Genomic DNA, 25172 nt, shown 5'->3' with positions numbered 1-25172 from the left:
ATAATTGAAGTTGCTGAGAGTTCAGCCTGGATAAACTTATTAGCACACTAATTAGTTAAGATAGATTCGCCACCCGGGGTTTCTGTGTACCTCTTTGTTGGAATTTAGAGCCATGCTCATCTCCTTTACTCTAACTGTGTGAAAAGTCTGATTTATATTCATTTTTTGCTGCTGCAATTTTGATTTGAGGCTCTTGTCAGCAATCACAGGACTGTCGTTTTGCCCTGTCATTGTTTCTGTCTCTACTGCCATAACTGCGAAATATGTTTTCAATCACATGCTATCATACTGCTCTTACTATTTGAATGTATAATACGATGGCTATAAGCAATGACTATTTTAATAATTGATGCATCTGATGATTATTTCTGTGATTAACTGAACAGTTGAATATTCCACATTGGAGTTTGTACAATTTATGGCATAGTTTGTGAAAAAATTATAAATAATAAAAGTAATGCAGAAGTCTGCAACCCTGCTCCTGGGGACCCACTGTCTTGCGAGGTTTCTATCCGACCAGGCAAGTCCTGAGTTAGACACGTTCCTGACAATATATTTTATTGATCCTGGAACAACATTCCTGTCTAAAAAAAATTATCCTCCTAACCATATTTCTACCCATAAGTTATCCCTAAAATCAGAGGAAAATGATGGTGAATAACACTGATGTAGAAGCAGCCTAAACTAGGGCTGCGCAATATATGGAAATGATCGAAATATCGCAAATGTTCATATCGCAATATGCAACGGCACGCAATATCTGAATCATTTTAATTGGCTACTTCAATATTGTTAAAAGTGTACGTTTTAGGTCGACACAAAATAGACAAAACTAAATCTTGATTGTTTGTAATAACAAAGATTTTGATCCAGGAACATGTTGCACTTGGTGAAATCAGGTTGTGCCTTCTGGCACAGTACAGCATCTACGGATCCAAAAACAAGCAAAGAAGAAGATCTGCGCAAACCAAGGAGACATGATTAGCTGCAGGTCATAGAAATGGGTGCGTTGAAAGGTACACAATGCGCATCTAATATTAATTCATAACCCTATACCCTAACAGGCAGCTTTTACAACAAATTATAAAGAACTTTCAGCCCACTTCTCCGACCTCCAGAAACCCATGTCTGAAACCAGGAGTAGATAGAAGATTGCTTATGACAATTGCTTATCAATATCAACAGAATATAAATCAAAACTGTTTAATGTTACAGAAACAAATATGAACCCACAACAGGTTACAGCTTGGACTGTGAAGCTCGATGATGGACTCCATGTACTTGATGTATGTTTTGAACTCGATCCAGATTAAGTCTTTGTCAAAAATGGGACTTTCTCAGCTTTTTTTTTGAAGGTCTTTTTTTAATTAAACATCTACATTCAAGTGTAGATAAAAAAGAATGAATGAAGCTAGAATATTTTTTTTTAAGCAGAGGCTCTGTTCTTTCTTTTGGTATAGTGACTGCCATGAAAGTTTTGTGACTATAATCAAAAATGCTGGTGCTGGCTTGCAACTTTTATTTATTTTTTTTGTTCTTTTTAGAAAACACGGGCGTGGAAAGAGTTAATGACGACAGTGACATTCAACCAAAACCCACAAAGACACTGATCAAGCAAACTTTATTTTTTTTAAATAATTCATTGGCCTGTCGTCAGTTATTCTTTAGATGCTCTATTCCATACACAGCCAGTGACAAATCTGTCATTTATGTTGTATTATATGCAAAACATTTTGAAGGTAAAGGTCGAATCGAATGCTGTATCAGGGTTATGAACTCGGCTATAGAACGCAAAGAAATAAACATCATCTATTATGCTACATCTTTTTTAGCATTCTAGAATGTGCATCTGCTCCGAGCATTTCTTTGAGTGACTTGAAGTGCTTGTTTTTGGGCTATTTTCCTTCATTGCATACGTAGCAGGGCTTTGTGCTCACATTTTTGTTTAGGAGCACTTGTAGTTCCTATAAGTTAAAAGTAACGATAGATAGATAGATAGATAGATAGATAGATAGATAGATAGATAGATAGATAGATAGATAGATAGATAGATAGATAGATAGATAGATAGATAGATAGATAGATAGATAGATAGATAGATAGATAGATAGATAGATAGATAGATAGATAGATAGATAGATAGATAGTATTTTATTTACACTTTAATGTAAACTGTAACGGGCAATTCATGTAAACAGCAACTGGGGATTCTCAGACTCATTTCAGATATATTTCTGCTCATAAGTTTCATACCCTTGCATAATATGCAAAATTTTAATACTTTTAACAAAATAAGGGGGATCTGGGATCCTAAAAATTGCATGTTACTTTTATTTAGTACTGTCCTAAATAAGCTATTTCACATAATAGATGTTTACATACACTCCACAAGACAACATGACTGAATTTATACAAATTGCCACAATCCAAAAAATGACACCCTTGAATCTGAACTGTTTTTCGTATGATCCATGACTGTTTTCATGTTTCATGTTAAAGTGCCCCTATTATGTATTTTTGAAAATTACCTTTCATGTAGTGTGTAACATAGTTCTAAGTGAATGAAAACATCCTGCAAAGTTTTAAATCTGAAAGTGCAGCATATATAAAGTTATTGTCTCTCGAAAGTAAGAGACGCCTCTGAGTCAATTAAACGAATCGTTTTTCCAATGAGTCACAAGCCGTTTTGTTGTGACGTCAAGACGAAACATAAGCATATTGGCCTTCCACTTACTGCGAGCAGACACCAGGGAAAACTTGAACCCCCTCAAACACTGCAGCGGATAGCATCATGTCGAGAAGACGCTGTGCTCTACAATGTGTTTCATATTGTGTAGGTATCTGGCTAACTGGCTAACTCACGTTATTACTGTCTTAAAGGTCCCGTTTTTCGTGTTTTTTTGAAGCTTTGATGGTGTTTACAGTGTGCAATATAACATGTGTTCATGTTTCGCGTGTAAAAAAACACAGTATTTTTCACACAATTTACTTATCTGTATACCGCTGTTTTCACTGTCCTCAAAACGGCTTGAAAGATTTCCCTGTTCTATGAAGTCCCTCCTTCAGAAACACGTAACGAGTTCTGATTGTGCCAGCGGTTCCCGTGTTGTGATTCGACAGCAGCTTAGCACATGCAGAGCGCACGTTACCGGAAAGGTCACACCTCTTACCATAACAGGGATGCATGCGCTCAATGATCTCTAAGTACAGCGTCCCTGGGAAAGCCAAACAAAGGTGACTTGACTCCGGGATGAAAATAACAGCGTCTCGACGACATGGCGACAAACAAACTATACAAACGCAACCGAACGCAACACTTCCTCTTCTCCACGCGGGAGCAACAAGACCACGCCCCCTTTTTCGCGCACTCTTGTGGGCGGAGGTTAGTCGACAAACTGTTCTACTGACGTAATTAAAGCAGGATGTACAGGGATGTAGTCCCAACCGGCCGTTCGCTGTAGGCTTTGAAAGGGAACTTCTGTTAAATAAAATATCTCGCTTTGCATTGAACTTTGAGCTTTATAATTTTACAGGTATTATATATGCTCTAACAGCAATATTACACACTAACTAAAGTTTGAAAAATGGGATCACGAAGAACAGGACCTTTAATGAAATACTACCAGTGTTGGGGAAAGTTACTTGGAAAAGTAATGCATTACAATATTGCGTTACTCCCTTAAAAAGTAACTAATTGAGTTACTTTTTAAGAAAATGAATGCGTTACGTTACTTTTGCGTTCTCACCTGGGCTGGGTTGGGCTTGTTTTTGTTGTTGTTGTTTTTTATAACAAAAAAAAGTCCTATTTTTGTGCAAATGTAACGACCTCTTCATACCAAAATTAAAATAATAAGCCTCAGGCTGAGGTAAAAATGCGAATTCACGCATGAACAGTAGAGGGCACAGCTCTGCTGTGCTGCCATTCTGGATAATGGAAGAATAAGACGCAGGAGAAAAAAGTTTTACCAATAAAAACAAAAAATAGAGTAATTTTTGCTCATGGTTTAACTGAATCATCAAAGGTCAGCAGCAAGACATTGGTCAATAAAGGTAGATTGGTAGTTTGCATAGTACTCTGATTTTGCATTTGACTGATTTTATTCATTTTGAGGAGGACTGAATCTTTATTGTGCAAGTGAGATGAATAAGTGCTCACATTTAGTATAGAACTACAATAACCATCATGTTTACACACAACGCCTCTGCACTTACTCTCGATTTTTCTCAACATGGGGACAGGAGAGCTGTAAGTCAAATAAATGTGAAAAAGTGATTCCGATATTTTGTTGTAAATTTGAAAAGTAATGCGTTACTTTACTAGTTACTTGAAAAAGTAATCTGATTACCTAACTCAAGTTACTTGTAATGCGTTACCCCCAACAATGAATACTACTGTAAATCAGCTGTGGGTTGCAGTATTACCTAAAACTGTGTCTATTAATGCAGATTGTCTGTAATTCTTACTACTTTGAGTAAAGATAAAGGATGGAGCACGATTTGTTTTGCGAACTTTAATGTTCCATCAGTCATTTACGTTAGTGCTGGGCTAACATATGCGCTGTTATTGATACAGTTCCCGCATGTGCACCGCAATACATTTCACACGCACGCGCGCACACACACAGGTTTGTTGATGCACACTTGCTAATGCTGATTGGTGAGGAATTACTGTTGAAACATCTCATAATGTACCTCAAACTGAGTAGCATCACTGAGAAACATTGAGAAATATTGTCTAATATTGTCTGCATTTTTTTGCTTCAAGAAATATTGTGGAAAACTGATTTTGTTTAAAATAATATGCAGAGGAAAACCAAGTTGTATGTTTGGTGGTCCCTTTGTGTTACATACCTTATTAGTATTCCAAAGTATTTCGATAAAGTTACAACATTTGTGTAATCTAACGAAATGCGTTACAAATTACTTTTTAAAACTTGTATTTTGTAATCTGTAGTGAAATAAGAAGTAACCTTCCCAACCCTGGTGCTAATACACTAAATAACTAACAAATATGTGAGGGCATGGCTCATGAATATTTAAAGAGTTACTGGGCACTCTCAGAAGGTTACCCGGCAACATCTGCACGACGCAATTAATATTCACGCAGTATACCTTAATTTCACACTGGGGCGTGCGTATGGATTCTGTTTCTAATTAAGCAGAATGCACTGTTGAAGCATCATTCGCATATAAAGGAGGATACATTATGGAGCTTTTTTTGATGATGCCTGTATTATATCAATCAATGAAATTGCGGCCAAATAATTTTCCACATACACACCCAAGTAATTTTCAATGACAAATGTTCATGCCATAGAGCCCTGCATATGCTGTCCTATCTCTGTGAAGGAGCTCGCTGAAAATACTTTCAGCCTCACTAGAAGTTAATTTCAGTTGTAAGACAGGGGTACAGCTTGTGTCAGCCAGTTTGACTACAAGAAAATCAAAGCTCACCCTCAGGCTGCTCCGACGTAGTCTCGCAATGGTGGGAAAAAAAGTTGCCATCTTTGCTGTTAAACACAAAAACATGGCTTTATAACTAAAACATCAGATTCCCTTACTTTTGCAAATTGCAGTCTTTCCGAGAGCATCGTCTTGAAGAATCTCTAGTTTGCACATTATCTCTGCTTGAAACTTGAGTATTACATCCCACATCTCTATTCAAAGACATTTCATTAGGCATTGTTTTTTTGTCTGTTTCCTCTGAAAAGGGATACAAATGAAATTACAATCAACATTTGCTCACCCTCATATCATTCCAAACCTGTATGACTTCTCTTTTTTCACGCCACACAAAAGGAGATATTTGGCAGAATGTCCAAACTGCACTTTTCCATACAATGAAAGCGGATGGGGACCAGAGGCAGCCAATGAAATCTGCTTCAAGATTTTGCATTTACTCTGACATGTTAAAGACACGACAAACAACCCATTCACTGTGAGTTAATTTAGACGAAGGGAGAAAGATTTCATCCATTTGACGGTGAAGATTCTTATTGGAAATAAGTGTTGGAAAAGGGACATCTCTTTTGTCCTCACTTTATCAACTAATTACTCCAATCTTTGTCTCCAGGTTGACTCATTGGGCAGTATAGCTGCTATTCCCATGGTTTCTGAAAGAACCTTAGTTGAACTTGAGGATAATTGAGATAATGGTGATTTGTGCTCAATACATATCGCTAATTAGTATTCACAGCGGTTTGTTTAATCCATTTAAGACGGAGTGCTCATGACAGCAAGGTCACTTGAGCTGACTAAATTCAGTCGTCTCAACTGTAATTAACATCTTAACAATGATAGCATACAACGTGCTGCCATATTTCGATTTCTGACTTTCTTTACTGATGGCTGCCAAATCATCATATTTATTTCTTGGCCATGCAAGAGCGTTTCATTTTACGGCAAAATTGCATGCGGCCGAACTAATGTGTCTGATTTATTATCCGGACTTCAGATTTATCTTTCAGTCTATGGGTCAATGACAAACATACAATACATTGAAAATCAATAGCTTTGTGCCAAGATCTTAGAAATAAACTTCCCATTCAGTCGGTCACTCTCGACGCCACGTCGGAGTACCGACGAATAGGAATCTCGCTCGCGAGAGCCAATCTACTTCGAGTGTAACTAAACGAGCCAATGCACATTGGCATGCAATGATTGCACCAGGTGCTCATGCCACGCCGTGCGGGTATAAATGAGACACAGGTGATTGCATCAAATCAACCTTTTGCTTCGGAGCCGAGTGGTGAATGGTTTGTCCTAAAATCACTCTCTACAAAGCGTGTGTTAACATTATAACGAGTCAAGCTCTTCGGTGGACCTCTCCTCGTTTGGTGTTGGAGTGACGGCACTGCAGCGGGGTTGATTTCTCTCTTTCTTTTTCTATTTTGAGCAAAAAAAAAAAGGCTGTTCTCACAGCTGGTTCGGTGCGCTATTAAGAGCGCTGAAAAGCCGTTTTCACGGCTGGTAAGAGATCGCCTTCTATGAGAGAGAGAGCGCGCATGTCAGGCTGCACTTTTTCCCTGTCTGTGTCGCCGCGACTATTCCCCTGTGTGCTTCAGCACCGCGGAGAGCAGTTTCCCTAAAAGAGCTACACAGATAGAGCTTGCGTCTTTTTAAAGATGACATTCTATCTGTGTGTTTCTGGATGCGGTTGTTTCCTGTCCTCACTGACGGCCACGAACACTGTTTCACATGTCTGGGCGCATGCTGAGACTGTGTTCGTGGGTGGTCATGTTTTCTAATGAGAACATGACCACGTCGGCACGCCGGTCGCGACTCATCTTTCTCCGGGAAGCTTGAGTCCCCTTTGTTGTTGGCCAGCCGCCGCTCGTGTGTAAAAGCACAGCCGCGGGTCTGCTCGACACTCTGGGAGACCGCGGAGATCAGCGAGAGTTGCCGTCGGGGAAACTCGAACGGACCTCTCGTTTCTCTGCGTGCCGTGTGCCGTTGAGTGCTAGGCTGTAGCGCGGGTTGTCACGGCAACCCAGCGCTCGCTCTGCGCTCGAGGTGCGCTGTCCCCTTGCCTATTTCTCGTTGTAGCGCCCTCCCTGGCAACAGGAGAGGTCTATTTCAGTGAAATGGCTGGGGTGATCTGAGGAGAGGAGGGCTTCTCCTTCGGGGAACCAACCCCCTAGGGCCCCTCCCCCTCTAGCACACTGCAAGCTGTGCAGCTCTGGGTGGAATTGCTGGTCCTTCTTATGGGGGAACCTAGCATTTCATTCAGTGCTCCAGCTGAGGATCAGATGTCAATCGCTGCATCGGAGAGAGGGCTGTTGTGCTCTGGGAATGAGGATGATGCTGAGCCCACTGTAATGGTGTGTGCTTCGCTGAATCGGATTCAGAGTTAACAGCCATGCTTCCCGGGATCACTCCTGGATGTGCATGGAAAACTTGGCAGTGTGGCACTTCTTTGGATATGGAAAGCCAAAAGGGCCAAAACTGCATAAGTTTTTCCTCTCTCACTACCCTCAACGGTGGGGTGGCTGTGCGCAGACCACCCCTGCCTGCACAGGGTAGTTCTGAGTTGAGGTTGAGCTGTGCATGTTGACTAACCGTGATCAAAGTCATGGCGCAGGCCCTCGGCCAGACGATGTCCACCTCAGTGGTCCAGAAAAACCTCCTGGCTTGCCTTGCTGAGATGTGAGTGGTCGTCAAAGTACGCTTTCTCGATGCTCCCATCTCACAAGGTGGCCTTGGGCGACACTGTTGAGAACTGGGCCCAGCAGTTCTTCGCAGTCGGTAGCAGGCTGAGGCAATCAAGAGCCTCCCCCGACGTACCATCAGAGTGCCTCGTGGGCCGCCCCTCAGTCTGCTCGTCGCCAAAGGCGTCGTCCCCTGCAAAAAAAAACAAACACTTGGCACAGCCTGCTCTACTGTGTCCTGCAGGGGATGACGCTACCTGTCTCTGCTGCTGTTTAAGCGGTCGGTGAAACATCACCTCTGAGACGGGTGACCGGGAGATGGGCGGGGCTGCTCTTCCCCGGAGGAGGGCCGGGTAGAAAATCTTGAGTCAAAATCCGTTCTGCCGCTGGTGTCACAACCAGTGGTACCCAAATTCTCAAAAAAAAAAAAAAAAAAGAGCAGTTCTTCCCATCTCTGGGTCCCAAGGGGGTTCGGAGAGCTGTGGACGGTCAAACGCCGGACCACACTCATCCTCCTCCTTCGCCAGTGGACAGTAGTGGACGGTTCGAGGACGCAACCTAGCCTTCTCACGTACCCTCTGCCCTCTCGTGGAATCAGGTAAGTGTGCACCGCACACTCACAACCGCGCTGCGGGCCGCCTCCACGAGACAGCCGCCCCAGCCTGGTACCTGCATTCCACCTCGCTGCCCCACGGTGGGTACGCCGGTGGTCCCTATTGTCCCGCTTGCACGGACTCTGCGAGCCTGGCTAGAGCTCCCCAGTCCGTCTCGCTGGCTCATTCGGACCATCAGGCTCGGCTATGCGATTCAGTTCGCCCGGCGCCCCCCCCCAGGTTCAAGGGCGTCCGCTTCACCTCGGTGAATGCCGCAGATGCCCATGCCCTGCGTGCGGAGATCGCTGTCCTACTGGCGAAGGACGCGATAGAGCCGGTCCCTCCAGCCGATATGAAGACCGGCTTCTACAGCCCGTACTTCATTGTACCCAAGAAAACCGGTGGGTTACGACCTATCTTGGACCTGCGAGTCCTGAATCGGAGCCTCCACAAGCTACCGTTCAAGATGCTCATGCAGAAATGCATTTTCGGATGCATCCGTCCCCAAGATTGGTTTGCAGCGATCGACCTGAAGGACGCGTACTTTCATGTCTCGATTCTTTCTCGACACAGGCCGTTTCTGCGCTTTGCGTTCGAGGGTCGAACATATCAGTACAGAGTCCTGCCCTTCGGGCTGTCCCTGTCCCCCCGTGTCTTCACGAAAGTCACGGAGGGGGCCCTTGTGCCCCTGAGAGAACAGGGCGTTCGCATCCTCAACTATCTCGACGACTGGCTCATTCTAGCACAGTCAAGCCAGGGATCAGTTGTGAGAACACAGGGACCTGGTGCTCAGACACCTCAGCCAGTTGGGTCTTCGGGTCAACTGGGAAAAGAGCAAACTCGCCCCCGTGCAGAGGATCTCTTTTCTCGGTGTGGATTCGGTTGAACGGACAGCGTGCCTCCCAGAGGAGCGTGTCCAGTCGATGCTGAACTGCCTGAACACGTTTCAAGGCAGGATGGCGGTTCCACTGAAACAATTTCAGAGGCTCCTGGGGCATATGGCAGCCGCTGCGGCAGTAACACCGCTCGGCCTGCTTCATATGAGACCGCTTCAGCATTGGCTACTCGGCCGAGTCCCGAGATGGGCGTGGCAACGCGGCACTCTCCGGGTGAGCATCACACCGGCCTGCCGCCAGTCTTTCAGTCCATGGTCAGACCCCTCGTTCCTTCGGGCCGGAGTGCCCCCGGAACAGGTGTCCAGGCACGCTGTGGTTTTCACGGATGCCTCTGCCATGGGCTGGGGAGCCACGTACAACGGGCATGCAGTGTCAGGGGTTTGGACGGGCCCGCACCTGCATTGGCATATCAATTGCCTCGAGTTGCTAGCGGTGCATCTTGCTCTGGGCCGCCTCAAAGCGCGGTTACGGGGCAAAGATGTACTGGTCCGCACGGACAACACTGCGACCGTTGCGTATATCAACCGACAAGGTGGTCTGTGCTCCCGTCGCATGTCGCAACTCGCCCGCCATCTCCTCTGGAGTCAGAAGTGTCTGAGGTCGCTTCGGGCCATTCATGTCCCTGGTGTGCACAACCGTGTGGCCGACGAGCTTTCACGAGCTGCGCTCCTAGGCGAGTGGCGACTCCACCCCCCAGGTGGTTCAGCTGATTTGGAGACCGTTCGGGGTGGCACAGGTCGACCTGTTTGCCTCCCCAGAAACGTTCCACTGCCAGTGGTTCTATTCGCTGATCGAGGATACACTCGGCACGGATGCCCTTGCGCACAGCTGGCCCCAGGGGCTGCGCAAATGCGTTTTCCCCAGTGAGCCTACTTGCACAGACACTGTGCAAGGTCAGGGAGGACGAGGAGCAGGTCCTGCTGGTGGCGCTGTACTGGCCCAACCGGACCTGGTTCCCAGAACTTATGCTCCTCGCGACAGCCCCTCCTTGGCCGATTCCTCTGAGGAAGGACCTTCTGACTCAGAGACGGGGCACCCTTTGGCACCCGCGTTCAGACCTCCTTCATGTCTGGCCCCTGGACGGGACGTGGAGGTTCTAGGTGACTTACCCCAAGAGGTAGTTAACACCATCACTTCGGCACGAGCACCGTCTACAAGACAGGCTTACGCCTTGAAGTGGGACCTGTTCGTCGAGTGGTGTTCTTCTCGCCGAGAAGACCCCTGAAGATGTTCGATCGCGTCTGTGCTTTCCTTCCTGCAACAGGGGTTGGAGCGTAGGCTGTCGCCCTCCACCCTCAAGGTTTATGTTGCTGCAATATCTGCCTATCACGACCATGTAGAAGGTAAGACGGTTGGGAAGCACGACCCGGTCGTCAGGTTCCTTAGGGGGGCGAGACGGTAAAATCCTCCTCGCCCTCCCTCCATACCCTCTTGGGTTCTTGCTCTGGTGCTAACAGAGCACTTCAAGAATGCCCCATTTGAGCCTTTGCAGTCAGCAGAGCTAAAGATTCTGTCTATGAAAACTTTGCTGTTGGCTGCATTGGCCTCCATCAAGAGGGTAGGGGACCTGCAGGCATTTTCGGTCGACGAATCGTGCCTAGAGTTCGGGCCGGGTGATACCCACGTGGTGTTGAGACCCCGGCCTGGCTATGTGCCCAAGGTTCCTACCACTCCCTTCAGGGACCAGGTGGTGAACCTGCAAGTGCTGCCCCCGGAGGAGGCAGACCCAGCCCTAGCTTTGCGCTGTCCCGTCCGCGCTCTGCGGGTTTACGTGGATAGAACTCAAAGCTTCAGAACCTCAGATCAGCTCTTTGTCTGTCACGGAGGCCAGCAGAAGGGAAAGGCTGTCTCCAAGCAGAGGATGGCCCACTGGATAGTGGATGCCATCACCTTGGCTTACCAAGCACAAGGTGTGCCCTGTCCGCTCAGGGTGCGAGCACACTCTACTAGAAGTGTTGTATCCTCCTGGGCGCTGGCATGTGGCGCCTCGCTGTCAGACATCTGTAGAGCTGCGGGCTGGGCGACACCCAACACGTTCGCTAGATTCTATAGCCTACGTGTAGAGCCGGTCTCCTCCTGTGTTCTCACCTCAAACGGGTAGAAGCACTGAGAGGCCCCGTCTCTTGTCGGCTTGCTGCGCTACGGCGCTTATATTCTCCAGAAGCAAACTCTGTGAGTCCTCCACCGCCCTCGGTGCCGGACGTGGCGGAACGTCTGGCATCAGGCCCCTTGCCGCTGAATCCTTCAGAACCGGTATTGGGCTCGGGTTATATGAGTGACCCTACGGGGATCCCATATATCTTTCCACGGTCGCTCCTACGGGAAGCCCGTGTCTTTCCCTTGGGAGAGCCTTCCCGTCAATGGGACTGAGCCCCCTCTCTCCGTTGCGGGCTACGGCTCAGCATTGTACTCCACATAACTCCTTCGGGGTACGATGTGGGCTCCGCAGCGTCCCCTTCACTAGGGCACGCTTCCCAGTGTTATCCAATAAATCACTGAGCGGGTCTTGCGGAACGGCAGTGATGGACTTCCCGGTGTGAGCCCCGTCTCATCAGGTAAGAGAGCTCAGGTGGCTCACACAGGGCACTGGAAGGGGGCAGCGGCCATGGCGCTTTGGTAGGGATTCCTATTCGTCGGTACTCCGACGTGGCGTCGAGAGTGACCGACTGAATGGGAACGTCTCGGTTACGTATGTAACCCTCGTTCCCTGAAGGAGGGAACGGAGACGCCACGTCCCGTCGCCATGTCCTCTGTACCCTGCTGGGGTGCCTGTCTACCTACTCGGCTCCTCAGCAAAAGGCTGATTTGATGCAATCACCTGGGTCTCATTTATACCCGCACGGCGTGGCATGAGCACCTGGTGCAATCATTGCATGCCAATGTGCATTGGCTCGTTTAGTTACACTCGAAGTAGATTGGCTCTCGCGAGCGAGATTCCTATTCGTCGGTACTCCGACGTGGCGTCTCCGTTCCCTCCTTCAGGGAACGAGGGTTACATACGTAACCGAGACGTTTTTTTTTATGGTTTAAAAAATTTATAGTTTTTCAAGAAAAGTTTTCTATGTAGTTTATTAATTACCTGTAAAAAATGTGTGTTGTAACCATCAATAAAAAAGTAATAACTTTTTCCCCCCCGTATAGCTTGAATACACGTGTTCAACATACATTTTTTATACATCTGTAGAGCTGCGGGCTGGGCGACACCCAACACGTTCGCTAGATTCTATAGCCTACGTGTAGAGCCGGTCTCCTCCTGTGTTCTCACCTCAAACGGGTAGAAGCACTGAGAGGCCCCGTCTCTTGTCGGCTTGCTGCGCTACGGCGCTTATATTCTCCAGAAGCAAACTCTGTGAGTCCTCCACCGCCCTCGGTGCCGGACGTGGCGGAACGTCTGGCATCAGGCCCCTTGCCGCTGAATCCTTCAGAACCGGTATTGGGCTCGGGTTATATGAGTGACCCTACGGGGATCCCATATATCTTTCCACGGTCGCTCCTACGGGAAGCCCGTGTCTTTCCCTTGGGAGAGCCTTCCCGTCAATGGGACTGAGCCCCCTCTCTCCGTTGCGGGCTACGGCTCAGCATTGTACTCCACATAACTCCTTCGGGGTACGATGTGGGCTCCGCAGCGTCCCCTTCACTAGGGCACGCTTCCCAGTGTTATCCAATAAATCACTGAGCGGGTCTTGCGGAACGGCAGTGATGGACTTCCCGGTGTGAGCCCCGTCTCATCAGGTAAGAGAGCTCAGGTGGCTCACACAGGGCACTGGAAGGGGGCAGCGGCCATGGCGCTTTGGTAGGGATTCCTATTCGTCGGTACTCCGACGTGGCGTCGAGAGTGACCGACTGAATGGGAACGTCTCGGTTACGTATGTAACCCTCGTTCCCTGAAGGAGGGAACGGAGACGCCACGTCCCGTCGCCATGTCCTCTGTACCCTGCTGGGGTGCCTGTCTACCTACTCGGCTCCTCAGCAAAAGGCTGATTTGATGCAATCACCTGTGTCTCATTTATACCCGCACGGCGTGGCATGAGCACCTGGTGCAATCATTGCATGCCAATGTGCATTGGCTCGTTTAGTTACACTCGAAGTAGATTGGCTCTCGCGAGCGAGATTCCTATTCGTCGGTACTCCGACGTGGCGTCTCCGTTCCCTCCTTCAGGGAACGAGGGTTACATACGTAACCGAGACGTTTTTTTTTATGGTTTAAAAAATTTATAGTTTTTCAAGAAAAGTTTTCTATGTAGTTTATTAATTACCTGTAAAAAATGTGTGTTGTAACCATCAATAAAAAAGTAATAACTTTTTCCCCCCCGTATAGCTTGAATACACGTGTTCAACATACATTTTTTATATATATATTTGTCAAGGTAAATTCTTTTTTTTTTCTTTTTGTCGCACCACAGGACATTTTAAAGCCTGAACTGACCTTGGCACACAGTCACGAGGGTCTTTTAAAAATAATAAAACTACTACTTAATAAGGTTTTCCTTTCAATAATTTAATTTAGTTTTTCTTCTTTATATTATTAAACCCATATTTTTTTATGTCCTGCTCCTCAAAAAATATTGAAATCATTTTTTAAACAAAAAAAAAGAAAGTTAAACATGCATGTATGATTTGCATTTATGAAATATAAAATTTTTTAATAAATAAATGCATTGTTATGTCATTGACCCCTGTAGCAGTTCTAAGCTGAACCTCCTGGTTTTGTACCGTAGTAATCATTCCGTCTTTTTTTTGCTCCCTACAGAATGAATACACGTGTCCCAGACCGTTACCTGGAGCTTGGATTGGCGATATACCCACCATACACTAAAGGAATGTTTTGTTCCACAAAATAATCCACCTGCGGAGGATTTGTGCCTACCTGCATTTCATCAATCGCATCAAGCTTTGTTCTCATGATACCACTCATGCTGTCGGCGCTTCTTTAACGGATTGTGCTGGATATTGCAAACGGACATCTGAGAGACAGTCGGAACAGATGCCTCAGATGTATATTTTACTAAACCACACATTTGGATGCCTCACTTTGTTCTTTAATGCACCTGGATACATGTGTCAGGTGGGTGAAGCCTCCGTTGGGCCATATGGCGCAGGGTCATAGTACTCAATAAAGAGTAATGGAACATACCAATGAAAGCTATCCAGCCTTTGACGAATCGTGTGGACCTATACATAAACTATAAACTTTGTTAATATACCCTCGAATTTAGGACTTACCATTTCCTTTGTTATTTAATGTAAATCCTTGGAAAATTTGTGTATCGGAATAACTAAATAAAATGACTTGACTTAAAACCTTTATATTTGCTGCCTATACTGGATTTGTTATGCTTTGAGTTGTTGCAAACCTCTTTGTACAGTTTTATTTGAGGAGATTCTCAAATGTACATGCCCTTCATGACAGTGATAGACTTCATACTGTTTTACCAAATAATTTAAACATGAGCTCTGATCTCACTGACTGTGACAAGCTCAATGTTTAATTGTACATATGTCGTCTCATGTTATAGGAGAGTGTGTAAGCAAATGTCAAGATAGTGCTAGTTTAAAGGAGAAGTGTGTCATTTGGTGCCCCTAATTGTGCAGAAATGACACCCCTTTAAAACAGTATGTGTGTTGGAGAAGGGTCATAGAGAGCATGTGTGTGAGTGTAGTGAGTATTGATTTGTTCAGGTTCCACCTGCCCCTCAATCTTGAAACATTGCCATCTGAAAGTGTAATTTCCTTTTATGCTCCCCCACTTTAATTTAACTATTACATTTTTGTAACAAACTGTATGAATTGTACACCACCAAGTTCTGTTTTATAATGAGAATGTTGTCAAAATCAATGGTTGGAAATATACATTTGTCAAATGGAAATTAGTATTGATCAACTTATTCCATTTTTATGAATTTATTATTAATACTTTATTTAGCCATATGGATTTTCCAGGAGAAAAAAAAAATTAAAATGTTACTGAGAAGAACTGAGTAGGCTCAACAAATCATGTTTCACTTGTTGAACATTTCAAGTAGCTCATTTGTTCATGGAAATAAAAATTCAACAACTGTAATGAGGTATAATTCAGATGTTTGGGGTCATCAAGGCAGCATTAATTTGATCAAATTAGATTACAATAGGCAATAATTAGTGTAAAATAAAAACTAATATTGTGAATTAGTATTACAATTTAAAATAACTTTTCTATTTTAATATATATATTAAAATAGATAAAAAAAATTTTAATAAAAAACTAGTTTATTTATATATATATATATATATATATATATATATATATATATATATATATATATATATATATATATATATATATATATATATATATATATATATAAACTAGTTTTTATTATTATTATTTTATTTAACAAGGATGCATTAAATTGACAGATAAAGACATTTATAATGTTACAAAAATGTATCAGTTTCCACCAAAATATTAAGCAGCCAACTGTTTCAACTTAATATAATAAGCTTAAGATAATAATAAGCATGAATAATAACTGAGCAGAAAATCAGCTTGGAATATTATCATGTGACACTGACGAGTAATGATGCTGAAAATTCAGCTTTGCATCGCACACTGTAAAAATTATATGATCAATAAGTTATCACAGCATATGTTTTTACATTGTTTAAACTTATCAAAATAAGTCAAGCAATTTTAAACTTTTTTAAGTTATACAAGAACAACTCATGTTTAAAAGTCAGTTTAACGCAATTTATGTTGACATTACTTAAACATCCAAGTTGATTGTTCTTAAAAATTTCAGGCTGCAACGTTTTACTTTACAGTGCAGGAACACATTGCATTTTAAAATATATTCAAATAGAAAACAGCTATTTTAAATTGTAATACTATTTCACAATATTATTTTTACTGTATTTTCCATAAAAAAATGCAGCCTTGGTGAACATGAGAGACTTTCATAAACATAAAAACATTGTAATCATTCCAAAGTTTGTGTGACTAAAGGGGCTGTTTGCACTGACCATGATTTGCAGGGACAAAATCACCAGAAGTCATTAATTTTCAGTAAGTGTTGGCGATTTCTGGCAACGAGGCGACGACTTGGGCATTTTTTTCTCATTTGCGATTCGATTTTCAAAAGCTATGGCCAATTACACACTGCCAGCGGCATCATCTACTAGCGGCCAACAGTACTCCAACCTTCAGCCATTAAAATCTCTGTCATTGTGGGCACAAGTTAGTAAAAGAAAGTTCAAGCTACTTGGCTGCACCCACATGCTCAAGCCAAGGAAATGTCCTCCCATATATCGCATCTTTTAAAGCTGTCAGATCAATATTGACCTCATAACCCTGAAGGAGAGCCTCTCGATTTGTGCCAGCTCTGTCCTCTCCAAACAAAGAAAGCTCTGGAAGTTCAAAATGCATCCCGGCATGTCATAATTATCACTAAATATGCCATTTCTCAAGAGGGGGCTAACATGAAGAGTTTGTCCCGCATCAAGTCCTCCAGGAACACTCCAAGCTGTCTGATATGAGGTCCAGATGGCATATCAGCTCCGGTGTTTTCCTACAGTGATGTATCTCTCCCCTTCTCTCTCTTGCCTGCCGAAGCGACAGCTAAACAGACACAGCACTGTGTTTGACCAAACTCTCCCATGAATTATTCATCAGCCCCCGTCCCTTCTTGTTCAGAAAGGAGCCTTGACATTTTGCCCAGTCCACGGCCTCCTACTGGAAGAGTGCGGTGTTCAGAGGACCCGACTGCATCCAGATATTGGCTGTTGTGTGCTCTATTAACCTCAATCATGATATCCCAAGAGTGCTCAGGCACAAACAACCAAAAATCGGTTTTGTGAAAGCCCATTTGAGTTAAAGTGCAATACATGTTAAATGTCAAACAAAACCTTGGACTAATACTATTAAATGTTTAATTTGTGCAATTATGTGATTTAGTCTCTATATGCCTTTAAAGATAAACCAATATCATGTTATGTTTTTTTTTTGCTACTGTATTTCTTGAGAATTTACATCGAAAGTTCAATCATTCAAAAAGAAAAAAATAATAATGCAAATAACACCTGCTCCGATAAATAATGTTGACTTTTTCTATTGCACGTTTTCACTGATGGAAAATGATTGTAAAATTACGTACTGTGTAATTAGCCATTCAAAAGAACAACATTTTCCTTTCAATGTAAATATGTTAAACACTCACGCCTTTTGCTTTGTCTTGCATGTGACACAGTATTATAAAAACGCAGCACTCAAGTTAAACCGCTTCTCTGACTGTAAGCATGTAAGATATGCTGCTGCATGAGTAGACATACACTATATTGCCAAAAGTATTGGGACACCCCTCCAAATCATTGAATTCAGGTGTTGCGTTCACTTCCATGGCCATATACCCTTAAAAATAAAAGTGCCAGGAAGAACCAAAAAGGGGTTTTCAAAGTGATGCCATAGAAGAACCATTTTTGGTTCCCTGAAGAACCATTTTGTGAAAGGTTCTTTAAAGAACCATTTTTCCTAACCATTTATAGTCTAAAGAACCTTTCTGTGCTACAAAGAACCTTTTGTGCAATGAAAAGGTTCTTTGGATATTAAAGGTTCTTCATAGAACAATACACCCCACCAAAGAACCATTTAAGAACCTTTATTTTTAACACCGTGTCCTAACTACACGCGTCACGACGCCACGACACGCGATAAAAGTTTTCCATGTTAATTAGAGTTTTTTTCCTAACCAGCCGCGACGGCGACACGCGATTAATCTATTTTAGAAACGGTTTCTATTTGTCTGCGACATCACGGCTGGAATAACAACACAAAACATGGCAATGATAATCTCAGGTAGTGTTTATGTGTTTTATTTAATGTCAAAAGCATGTAATGTGACTTTGAATATCATTAAATGCTCCCAGCTTTGTTAGTCATACTAAAAGCAACAAGGGATAACGTAATTCTCCTCAGATCTTGAAATTAAACAAATTAAAACAAGAACGTTCAAACTGTGAACAAACAAGTATATTCTATGACAGATTGTTTTAGTAACTCAGTAAGTATTTTAGTAATGTTTAAATGGTGTAATATTTGTGAATTTGATTATGTACTTATTAGGGGTGTGCATTGGGACTGCCCTCGCAATTCGATTCGATTACGATTCACCAGGTAACGATTCGATTCAATTCGATTCTACGATGCATTACGATGCATCAAAATTCTACTGCACACAACAAGGCAAATTTTTAATCAGTCATGAGGCAATACAAGCAGTCAGATATTGAACAACAGATTTTATTGGCTGCTATGTGTGTATTATCACTCTCCTGTATTTTTGACATAAATGTCATTAAATAAAATAAAATTGAATGGTACAGGGTATTGGATATGGCATTTTCAAACCTGAAAAAGAAAACATAAATCACTGCTTTCAGTGCTTTGAATGAGAAATGTTTCTCTTCTCTGCTTTAGAACCATTTGGAATTAAATAGAGCAATAATAACAGCCAACCTTTTCCAGCAGTGAACATAAGTGTTTTAATTAATCAGTAACCTCCCTCCGCCTCAGCCATCTTGATTGTTGTTGTTGTTATGAGCCCGGAAGTAATTGAAACTTCACAACTTTATTGTCCAACTCAAGGCCAGAAAATAAACGATGACATAATCGATTATGGCACTTAGCTGCATCGAATCGTGCATGCCCTGCATTGCGATGCATTGCCGAATCGATTATTGTTGACACCACTAGTACTTATCCATTTCCTTGCGAGTGCCGTCAAGATTAAGCTCTGGTGCTGTGCACTTGCCGCGAGAGCCCGCCCACACGCTGTTCTGATTGGCTGTGGTTTTTGATTGATTTATTGCATCTCGCAGTCGCGTCGCGTCTGGTGTGGACAGACATGTTGCTTATCGCTGGAATCTTATCGCGTCGCGTGTAGTTAGGACACGGTGTAAGAGTGTAGGTGTATAAAATCAAGTATCTAGACATGCACACGCTTCTACAAACATTTGTGAAAAAAATGGGTCGCTCTCAGGAGCTCAGTGAATTCAAGCGTGGTACTGTGATAGGTTGGGTAAGTCCATTTGTGAAATTTCCTCACTACTAAATATTCCACGGTCAACTGTTAGTGGTATTGTAACAAAGTGGAAGCAATTGGGAACAACAGCAACTCTGCCACGAAGTGGTAGGCCAAGTAAAATCACAGAGCGGGGTCAGCGCATGCTGAGGCGCACAGTGCGCAGAAGTTAGCAACTTTCTGCAGTCAATAGCTACAGACCTCCAAACTTCGTGGGGCCCTCAGATTAGCTCAAGAACAGTGCTTAGAGAGCTTCATGGAATGGATTTCCTTGGCCAAGCAGCTGCATCCAAGCCTTACATCACCAAGTGCAATGCAAAGCGTCGGATGCAGTGGTGTAAAGCACGCCACCACTGGACTCTAGAGCAGTGGAGACGTGTTCTCTGGAGTGACGGATCATGCTTCTCTGTCTGGCAATCCGATGGACGAGTCTGGGTTTGGTGGTTGCCAGGATAACGGTACTTGCCTGACTGCATTGTGCCAAGTGTAAAGTTTGGTGGAGGGGGGTTATGGTGTGGGGTTGTTTTTCAGGGGTTGGGCTTGGCCCCTTAGTTCCAGTGAAATGAATTCTTTATGCTTCAGCATACCAAGACATTTTGGAGAATTTCATGCTCCCAATTTTGTGGGAACAGTTTGGGGATGGCCCCTTCCTGTTCCAACATGACTGTGCACAAAGCAAGGTCCATAAAGACAAGGATGAGGAGTTTGATGTGGAGGAACTTGAGTGGCCAGCACAGAGTCCTGACCTCAACCTGGTAGAACACCTTTGGGATGAATTAGAGCAGAGACTGCGAGCCAGGCCTTTTCGTCCAACATCAGTGCCTGACCTCACAAATGTGCTTCTAGAAGAATGGTCAATTATTCCCATAAATACACTCCTAAACCTTGTGGAAAGCCTTCCCAGAAGAGTTGAAGCTGTTATAGCTGCAAAGGGTGGGCTGACTCCATATTAAACAATCCTATACAGTGATTTTGGATTAAGAATAGGATGTAATTAAAGTTCATGTGCATGTAAAGGCAGACGTCCCAAAACGTTTTGTAATATAGTATACATAAATCCCATAGCAGATCTAGGCAGGTGGAGCTGGGGGAGGTGGAGGGTTTCAGAGGAACTCTGAAAGGACTAGCCTGCAGCGAACACTGAACCTGACTATTTAAATGTTGAGCAAGCAATCTCATTGGCTACAGGTTCAGCAGAGGCCAATCAGTGCTATGTGGTAATGGTGAGATGCGTGCAGATTGCATGTAAAGGACCAGTCAGTCTATGCCATCTAGAGATTCACGACTAAATAAAATATGATGTATAATACAAGGATATTCATGCTTACAAAGGAGTAAAAAACTGATTCAATCAATTTATGCAGGAATCGACAGACATGATCATGTCAGGGTTAAAAAACAGGGTATCAGTTGAAAAGCATGATTGCATCACGGATGATTGACACATGATATTACAGACTGACTGCTGGAAAAGTTTAGGCCTCATGGGAATATATCTCAAAAGGAAGAAAACTGACCTATTCTTGATCTTTAGCCAACATATAGTTGCACACCCTCCAGGGAGCATGAAAATAAAATGATGTAACACCCAGCCAGAAATTGTCTTTCCAGAACACATCTCACAGCTAATTAAAAGTTAGGAGATGATATTGACTACCCAGTTCACCCGGCCTTGCAGTTCACCCACACAGAAGTACAAAGTATGGTTAAAAAAGACCAACATCTTGTTAATTTATATGAAACCAGTAGTCTGTTTAATCCACAAGTCTGCAGATAAAGTTGACGTAGTTAATGTAGGGAAAAGATGAGATCTATTTAATATCTCATCTGTTTTAATGGTATTACAACCGAAAATAAAGGTTCTGTCATCATTTACTCACACTCATGTTGTTACAACCCATGACTTACTTTCTTCCGTGGAACATAAGAGATTACTAAACAGAGCTCAAAGCATGTATTAATTCTAATGTCTATGCCCCTACTTTCACTGAGCATACATATTTTAATTATACACTGGGTATTATGGGTATTCCCTCCTGACACAATGCTCACAACTTAACAAAATGATGTTCATAGTGCTTAGCGTTAATAGCTTTATTAACTTTTATTTAAATGAGATCAACAAAAACAAATTTACTATATTAGTGTCTCTTGTTGCAACATAGAACTCCAGTTTTATGAGCTATGAAAGACCAACCTTGAGCAATACAATTTCCTCAGCTTTCACAACATTAAAGGTGCCCTGCCACACAAAAACGTTTCTACTTGTATTTTTTTAAATATGTTCCATACGTGTTTGCGTTATGTTGTAAATGTGAAAACGAACTGCTACCTCCTCTGTCAGCTCTAGCCACACTCTCAGAAAAAAAGGTACAGTGGAGGTACAATTTTGTTTCTTGGGGAACAAAACGTATAACTGTACCTTTAAAGGTACACAATTGGTTGTTGGGTAATTATACCATTGTTTTCTTCTACTTAGAGTAGGGGTAGAGTAGTTTGGTCCTAGAGAGTCGCTGTCCTGCAGAGTTTAGCTCCAACCCTGAAATACATCTACAGAAGCTCTTATTGAGAATTAACAGAGGTTTAGATGTTGATGTTTTTATTGAAAATGTCACCATTATGGTGATTAGTGTTTCCTTTAGTTGGGGACTTTTAATGTGAGTTTGTGTTTTTTTGAAAAAACCCACAATCTGTTCAAATCAAAAGACTATAAATGTTACTAAATAATATTCACCAACAACACTTTCTTGCCACAGATCAGACATTCTAAATTTTGATTTTTAAATGCTTTAAAAATTTAGATGCACACAGATATCAAGAATCAGCATATGAATCTCAACAATGGTAACATACTTGACAATGCTGCAATGCATGCTGGGAGCCATTAGTTTTATACTATGGTGGAGCTAAACTCTACAGGACAGCGGCTCTCTAGGACCGAACTTGCCTAGCCCTGACTTAGAGGTACAAAAATGTACCCTTAAGGGTACCACCCCAGTGACGGCCACTTGTACCTTAAAATGTACAATTTTGTACTCTTATCTTTGAGAGTGCACTGAAAAGAAATAAGCAGAGAAATCAGGCCATTTACAAAAGCTGGTCAGTCTGACGTGGTGTTGCCTGAGCTCATTACTATTCATGAGCTCGCCCAGTTGAGACCGCGCCCACAGAATTCGTCTAGCTCAGTGACAGTTTTCGTATACAGCAAGGATGGCTGAACATCATATATATTATGGCAATATATCTGAAGAAGCCATTTCTGCAGCGATTCCAGACGATAGTAAACAAAGTTCCACTACTTATTGCACTGGGTAAAGGATGCTGATAGCCAGGCTCTCATTGGCTAGCTGTTAGCCAATCAGAGTCAAGCAGCTTAGCTCATTGAATATCAATGTCTTCCTGCAGGCTTTCTATACCATGCTAGAATGGCTTGAAAAAAGGTAACCAAGGCATTTTTTCCACAATTTTTTAGACATTTTAGACAACATTTTAGACAACTTTAGAGATTACCACAAAAGTAATTAAATACGTGTGGCAGGGCACCTTTAAAAAGTTAAATGACTAAAATTTTTGAGGAATTTGAATGCCCATCGACTGAACGTGCTGCATCAGTTTGTACTGTAAACGGACTTGCTGGTTATATGTCTGCAGGCAATCTATTTTTGTCTACTCTAGTTTTCTTATTGCATCAGTTTTGCAAAATAGTTATTTTTTTAGTGGTTGTTGACAACTTTGTGTTGTCCCACTTTAGGAATTCCTAGTGTAAGACCATTAGGTTTTGGGGGCTGCTGCCTTTCCTGCAGTGGAAACGCATGGAACGATTCCAGATTGTCCATCGGCTCCCTGTTTTGGTCCTGGTTTGCAAGGTTAGTCAAAAAAATATGCATATATTTATTTATTTAAATATGAATCAAATCTTGTTGATTGAACATCGATTTTCAGTTTGAATATAAATCTGTCAAATTACTTTTTCATTACATTGCATAAAACATGATGAAACCTAAAATGCAATGAATACAACAAAAACTTTGGTAACACTTTACAATAAGGTCCAACGTTTTTGAGAAATGCATAAAATAATGTCATCTGTGCCCTAGGTCATTAATGCTATTAACAGTTTTAATGTTAATTATTGTAAATGTTGAAATAAGCTAAGAATAATAAATGCTGTAGAAGGATTGTATGCTAATTATTAATAAATGAAACCTCATACTTGCTACCAAGTATCATACAGCACTGTATGTGATTGACTCATTTTTTGCACGTAAGGAAGTGTCTGTGACGGCTCTTGATCTCAAGTGTGTGCGGTTGAGTTCAACCCCCCAGACATTAGTAAGTCTGTAATTCTGAATATTACAGACCGCCATATGGTGCACGAGTCATATCACAAGAGAAGGGCACAGATGACATTATTTTATGCATTTCTCAGGGGGCGTATTACACCTTAGCATGGATACCTAATCTGAAGTTCAGACACCTTCAAACTGCAAACCAACGCAAGCGATCTGCCAAAGCCAATGACAAGTTGTACATTACGCAAAGAATTCGATTGTTTCAGTAATTGCAAGTTTTAAATCTCACAAATCTGACAAAAGTTATTGCAAGATATAAAATCACAGTTCTGTTTTACAAGTTTATATCTCACAATTCTGACTTTTTTTCTCGCAACTGCAAGTTTATTTGGAATTTTTTTAGTTTATATCTCAATTCTGACTTTTTCTCACAACAATGAGTGTATATCAAGACCAGGGACCAAAGGGCCCAGACTCTGCACGCCATGTGCAACCTCAGTGGAGTCGAAACAACCATGCAAGCTCATCATTTCTTCTTCAATCGATGCAGAAGAACTTGATTGCTACGTCAATGCCATCGGACGGAACCAATTAACTTTCTCCTGCGATTTTACCTCAGACGGTCTTCTACAGCTTTGTTCAGACAAAGAAGTTTATTAATGGTGGTTCTTCCAAAGGTTTAGACTTTTTACATAACCTCATCCATCTGTTCTGACCCTTTTCCCTCCATCCACTTTAACCTTACCTCTTGTCATTGTATTGTGTTATGTAAACACTCACCTAAAGGATTATTAGGAACACCTGTTCAATTTCTCATTAATGCAATAATCTAATCAACCAATCACATGGCAGTTGCTTCAATGCATTTAGGGGTGTGGTCCTGGTCAAGACAATCTCCTGAACTCCAAACTGAATGTCAGAATGGGAAAGAAAGGTGATTTAAGCAATTTTGAGCGTGGCATGGTTGTTGGTGCCAGACGTGCCGGTCTGAGTATTTCACAATCTGCTCAGTTACTGGGATTTTCACGCACAACCATTTCTAGGGTTTACAAAGAATGGTGTGAAAAGGGAAAAACATCCAGTATGCGGCAGTCCTGTGGGCGAAAATGCCTTGTTGATGCTAGAGGTCAGAGGAGAATGGGTCGACTGATTCAAGCTGATAGAAGAGCAACTTTGACTGAAATAACCACTC

General features: G+C 42.7%; 1 protein-coding gene across 1 annotated transcript in view; it reads left to right on the top strand.

Annotated features, from left to right (window-relative positions):
• lrrtm4l1 (leucine rich repeat transmembrane neuronal 4 like 1) overlaps positions 1-15501 on the top strand; it is a 69207-nt gene extending 53706 nt beyond the window's left edge. The window contains exon 3 of the mRNA XM_079803819.1: positions 14387-15501. Coding sequence (XP_079659945.1) covers positions 14387-14452 — 66 coding nt within the window. The 3' untranslated portion in view covers positions 14453-15501. The remainder of the gene's footprint in view (positions 1-14386) is intronic.
• Positions 15502-25172: the final 9671 nt, after the last annotated feature.

Source organism: Gobio gobio (assembly GCF_949357685.1).
Source record: "Gobio gobio genome assembly, chromosome: 22".
Lineage (NCBI taxonomy): Eukaryota > Metazoa > Chordata > Actinopteri > Cypriniformes > Gobionidae > Gobio > Gobio gobio.
Note: the sequence above shows the minus strand (reverse complement) of the source record. Positions and strands in the feature narration are given on the sequence as shown.